Source organism: Jatropha curcas, chromosome 1 (assembly GCF_041381405.1).
Source record: "Jatropha curcas cultivar XTBG-Jc1 chromosome 1, XTBG_Jcur_1.0, whole genome shotgun sequence".
Classification (NCBI taxonomy): domain Eukaryota; kingdom Viridiplantae; phylum Streptophyta; class Magnoliopsida; order Malpighiales; family Euphorbiaceae; genus Jatropha; species Jatropha curcas.
Window position 1 is genome coordinate 34,134,266 of NC_143151.1, and position 6,000 is coordinate 34,140,265.

The window sequence follows — 6,000 nt, forward strand, 5'->3', positions numbered from 1 at the left end:
CAAATATTTCTATTTTATAATCGATTTTTTATATAATAATTTTATCATAGACACGTAACACTCTTCCATTTCATTATCATTATAATTATATATTTATCATTATAATTATGTATTTATCAATTTCACTATTATAGCTAGTACATTTCCAATAACACCAAGAAAAAAGATTGCACAAACTCAAAGGGGAATAAGAACTCACAATGCTACAGGACTGGACAAAGCCGGAGATTTTGTTTTCTTGGAGTAACTCCAAGTCATCATCATCAAGAACAAGATCCTTTAATAGTTTCCTAACGAAATTGAAAACATATTACTTAATAAGTTGTAATCACCACACATTTTCTAATTTATCATTCTATATATATAGTTCATGAACCAGTGAATAAAAGTCACCTTTTATTCCTTTTCTTCCCTTTTTGTTTGTCTTTCCCATATTGGATATCTTCCTTTTCCTCCTCCACCTCCTCCTCATTGTCAGCTATAAACCCATCGTTCTCAAACTCATCCAAATCCTCTATTCATCAGGATAAATCAGTTCCAGTCATTAGTTTGAAAGACTTGCACAAAGGGACAATAATAATAGAACTAAAGTATAACCAAGACAAGACAAAACAGCTCATCTCGTCACCAAGAATGCAATTCCACTCTTTTTAAAGAGAAAGAAATGCATACTTCACCAACACATTTCAGGCTATAGGCTAAACAACATTGTCCGAAACAATAACTCACAAAGCACTAAATATGCATTGTAGTAGAAAAGCAAATCACAACGTAGACTAGACACAGTGTAACTAAATCCAACCGGTAAGAAGTAAGACGACGATTGAATCTACAAAACAGAGACTGTTAAGAGTAGATGGACAAAACCCAGCTTAAAGAGCATCAGAAAGGAAATTTTACAGAACGCTTCAAATTCTCGACAATAACTCACGGGTTTTAAGGTTAGAGAAACAAGACAAAGTTACTCCAACATATCGTGACATGATAAAATCGAACAAGCAATTTATCGCCGGTCGTCGCCGAGGAATAAATGGTTTGGAAAAAAAAAAAAAAAAAAAAAAAGCAAAACAAACCAGCACCTTGACGAAGCTTGTAGAGTACTCAACCGAAGTGTTCAAATCTCGAAAAACTAAACATTGAAAACGAAAACACATTTGAATGAAAAGAGTCGCAAACACTTTCAGGTAACGCAAAAGCAGACAAACGAAGAGTCTTACAGAAAGTTAAACAGATGAAATACAGCAAATAGATCAAATACAGCAACATAGAAACCATAAGAACCCATAATCCAGCAAGCTACATTCATATACATATTTAAAAAATAAAAAAAAAAAAACCCTTTCATTTCTATGTTTGTACAACCATAAAAAGAATGCTCATGAATTCTAAACCCCTACAACTTAAAATGAAAAACCTACTACAATATCAGAAAAAATACGTGTATTTAAATTATGTATGTCAACCATCATCGTCTTCGTCCTCTTTATCGTCTCGAGAAGCATTTTTCACTCCGGCTCTATCTGTCAAAGGAAACCCAAGTAGAGACATAATGAGCCATTTTTATTAAAAATATCAGTATATCCAGTCTGTGAGTGTAAAAATACAAGAGGGTGAGAGAGACTAAATGAGAAGGTAAAGACCTTCCTCATCATCATCTTCATCGATTAACATGAATTTTCTCTTTGTATTCTTCATTGTGGGTAAGTTGGGAAACCTTCAAACACCAAAATGGCCAAATGGGTTTTCTCTTTCTCCGTTACCTGATTCTGCTCTGTTGGACTTCAGAGCTCGATGGCAAAAGAAAAGCTTTTGTCGAGTATATATTGTTTGCGGAAAAGATATAAACAGCCAAAAACTGAGATCGGGCCAAAAAAAAAATATCACACATTTTGCATCCTTTTACAAAATTGCCACTAGAGGATTTCGTGGCTTATGATCATACCACGTCAGAATAAACTTACAGAGTGGAGTTAAATGACGATATGGCGCCATTTGGACGACGGGAAATGAAGCGAGTCACTTGGCTCCATGAGATTTTGAGAAGGGCAGAAGAGACAATTTACTGGTAAAGAACATAAGGTGACCGTCTTCGGCCGTCGCGTGGCAAAATCAACCTTTCCACGACAAAGGCATGAATTAGTAGTAATTTATTCAGTCTCAGAATCCAGCGGGTGCTTATCGGGTCGGATATTGCAATGTATGACCCCGTTGGTCAATTAGGAAAAATTAACATAGATCCCCGTGGCTTATGAAATACAATTAATCCCTTTCTATCTTTTTTATTATATACTAATTTATTTTTATATTTGCTTTTTTTTATACTATGAGGTCTTATTGTCTAATTTTTATATTTTTTCCGTTAAGTCAACAAGAAAATATAGAAGTCAAATAATAAATACTAAAATATTATACTAAATAAATTACAGTGCAATTTTATAATTTGAAAAATACAATTAATTCATCCATGTGTTTTTATAAAAAAATGATATTTTTATCATTTTATAAGGTACTTAATGGAAAAAATACAAAATTTGGACAAAAGAATAGTCCGACAGAAGTAATCTATAAAGATATTTTAATATATTTTCTAAAAGACAATGATGTATTAGTTGTATTCCGCAAACCACTAGAATCATACTTTAATTTTTCATAAAAATTAATATCCATTAGATATTTATTTCGTGTGAAATTTGGATTGGAGTAGATGGAATCAAACATAAAATTAGGGGTGTAAAACTAAATCATTACACGAGAATATAATTTGCCTAATATAAAAATTAAATGGATTAAAATTTATGGGATGATATATAATACCCTTAATCTATTTGATGTGATAAATGGTGCATTAATTATTTTAGGATGTTGGGCCTTGGTGCAGTTTGCAAACCCAGGTTATTGATCGTTCTGAAAATTGTTCTGGGCTTTTCAGCTTCTGTCCAGTCTCGTTTCACGGGCTAAACCTCATCTATGAAATGGATATGTACGAATTGGTCTGTCTATAATTTAAAGAAGGTATAATATGTATTTTTTAACAATAAAAATAATTAAATATATTTATGGGTGTGTTAGAGACTTATTAATTCAAAATTATTATCAAATTGAGAGTGGGAGCAGTTAATTGTAGTGCACGTTTGAGTGAGATTAGTTAGTTAGAAGACAAATCAAGAAAGGAGAAAGCAAGTTTTCTATTTCTATACAAGCCGTGCAACAGTAAAAAATTAGTCTCGTTGACAAATAGAGAAAAAGTAAAAAGTAAAAAGTAAAAATAATGCCCTGGGGGTGGTTGTTGAAAGTTAAAAGCAGCATTAGGATTAAAAACAAGTAGCTACACTTCACCATGCACTTTATTAGGTTTATCGATTTAGCTTTTGAAAAATATATTGAGTTGATTGTTTTATTATAAATTCAAAAATTTATTTACCGATGAATTCCATTTAAAATTCTATGTGTAAATATATTCCGTATTTTGAATTTATTTATACTGAATAGAGAGAGTAAATTTTTTAAATTATTGAAATTTTTATTATGAACATTATTAAGATATTTACTTCATTAATTGATATAGTATATCATTTCTAAAATTATATTTATTATTTTATGGCGACATTGTAAAGTGAAATCTATTTCATTATAGTAATACGATAAAAGCTTAAACTCACGATATCGTAAAAATGCTTTTCTTGAGAAATATTTTCTTGATAAACAAACAAACCTGATTAAACGAAACAAAATAAAACCAAATTTTGAATTCAAATGGTATTACAATAGATTAATTAGAAGTTGCAAACAATGCAGAAATTCTAACTTATTACTTATAAGATTCCATAACAGCCCAGATACCATGAGCAACACAAGCAACACGAAAGTTAGTAAAGCCAGCAGCCTTAGTCAAGGCCTCAAATTCTCTTGCAGTTCTCTCTTTACCACAAGGTTGGGTTAACATAGTATTGTCAAGTCTTGAAACATACTGTGAAGCTTTGCTTGTCTCTGGCTCTTCTGGTAATAATGCATTCAAAATTACGAGTTTCCCATTTTCTGGCAATACTTCATAAATGTTCTTCAACACTCTCACCACATCGTCATCTCTCCAATTATGACATGTATCCTGTGCAAAAGTAACATCAATGTCTAATTATATTTTCTTTCCAAAGTCTTCCCTACCACTATCTTATCTTCCCTATCACTATCTTTTGGGTCCAACCATAGAGGTTTGCAAACGGGGTGGTTTGGTTCTGAACCGAATCGAACCACAAAAATTGAAAATCGAAAATACATTTTATTTGAAATCAAATCAAACTGGAATAAATTTGAAAATCAAATCAAACTAGTCGCTTCAGTTAGTAGGCTTCGATTTGATTTTACTTAGAAAATAAATGTTTTGAAATAATGGATCCATAGACTGAAAACCAAAATTATGAAAAATTTTAAACCGAAGTCAAAAAACCGAAAACTAAATAATCGTACCAAAAACAATTTCGTACGGTTTGTTTTTTGTTTTTTCCAAAGTTTGCTCACCAAAGGGACAAAGCTTAATGGAGGTTTAAGGGGCCCGCGCCACCTAAGAATGTTTTTTAAAAAATATTCTTTGTAAAAAATTACACTTTTAGTCCTTAAAAATGTAGAAAATTCATATTTAGTCCGCTTAAAAATATTTTTTTGACTCTTCAAAATAGTTATCCTAGCTGCACCCCCGAGTCCAATTAATAAATAAATTCCAAACATGTATCAACATAACGAAAGTATTTCTAATCATATATTTGAAAAAAAAAAGTTGAAATATTTTTAAAAAAATTTTTAATTTTATTTGTTAAATGGAGTCTCAGACCTGATCTACATAAGTAATTTCCATTTCCATGATTTCCTGCAAGGAAGAGTCAAGATTAGTATCTTCACCTTTATCATAATGGCATCTCCTTTTGGAACACATGTGAGCATATTTCCACCTATATGCTGGATCCCTGCATTGAAAATATATTTTCATCACTAGCTATAATTAAAATAAATAAATTGAACATTATATAAAATGGTGATCACAATTAAGTTTAAAGAAATAATTAATTACCGGTGTAAGGTGGTGCACTTTGGATGACATGAGGAAGATCATAGTTAATGCCTTTAATGGAAGGATACTTAGAGATGATCATATTAAGGGTTCTACCAGTTCCACCACCAACATCAACCAGTGAAGTGAGTCCTTCAAATCCTTTGTATTTGGCTAGTATTCCATTCATAATAACAGAAGAAAGACCAGCCATTGCCTGGTTGAAGATGGTGTTGAATTCTGGATCTCTGTTCATGTACTCAAATATAGACATCCCATGAACTTTCTTGAACAGATTTCCACCTTCAAGAATCGCGTCCTTCATATTTAACCTGTACAAGAAAAATTATAACTCTACGACTGCTGAAATCGAACTCAGTTAAAAAAAAGGAGAAATCATTTAAGGATCAAATCATCATACCAGACCTCCACAGTAGCTCTGTGGTAGGAAAGGGAAGACAAAGAAGAGACGTTGCCTTCTTCAACACTGCCAATAAAGAATTTACAGGCGGGTGTGAGTCCGTAAAGTTTCTGAATGCTGCCATCTTCGAGGGTTCGAGAAGAGTAGGAGAGGAGGGAGTGAGAGGCAAAGAGATGAAGCATACGGTCAAGCATAGAAGGAGCATCGGGATTTGTTGTAGGAAGCTGAGAAGCAATCTCAGAAGCTGAAACAAAAGCTCCAGGGCCTGCTTTGGCTATGATACCAAATAGATTAAGCTCTATGGCTGTGTGAAGAACAAAAGGGAAGACATGAGAGCTAGAGAATATCATAGCATTTAGACATGCTTCCTCGTCTATCTGGTTTTCTGCTAAACTCATCTTCGCCGCTAGCTCTGGCCACTGCAGCTTTGGCTCCACTTAATGTGTGTCTGTACGTAAAGCCAAAATATGCATGGTAGAGCAGAACAAGATTGCGGTTAATTATAGCTAGCAACGCAACTACCAGTCTCCTATCTGTA

At 32.8% G+C, this 6,000-nt stretch overlaps 1 protein-coding gene across 1 annotated transcript; it reads right to left on the bottom strand.

The window, feature by feature from the left end:
- Positions 1 to 3,716: 3,716 nt before the first annotated feature.
- LOC105631656 (caffeic acid 3-O-methyltransferase) lies at positions 3,717 to 6,000 on the bottom strand. The gene is made up of 4 exons (XM_037641598.2): positions 5,463 to 6,000; positions 5,063 to 5,373; positions 4,894 to 4,958; positions 3,717 to 4,105 (listed from the first exon to the last, which is right to left on the bottom strand). Exons 1-4 carry the CDS (start codon positions 5,858 to 5,860, stop codon positions 3,809 to 3,811), a joined length of 1,071 nt encoding a protein of 356 aa, XP_037497526.2. The 5' UTR covers positions 5,861 to 6,000; the 3' UTR covers positions 3,717 to 3,808.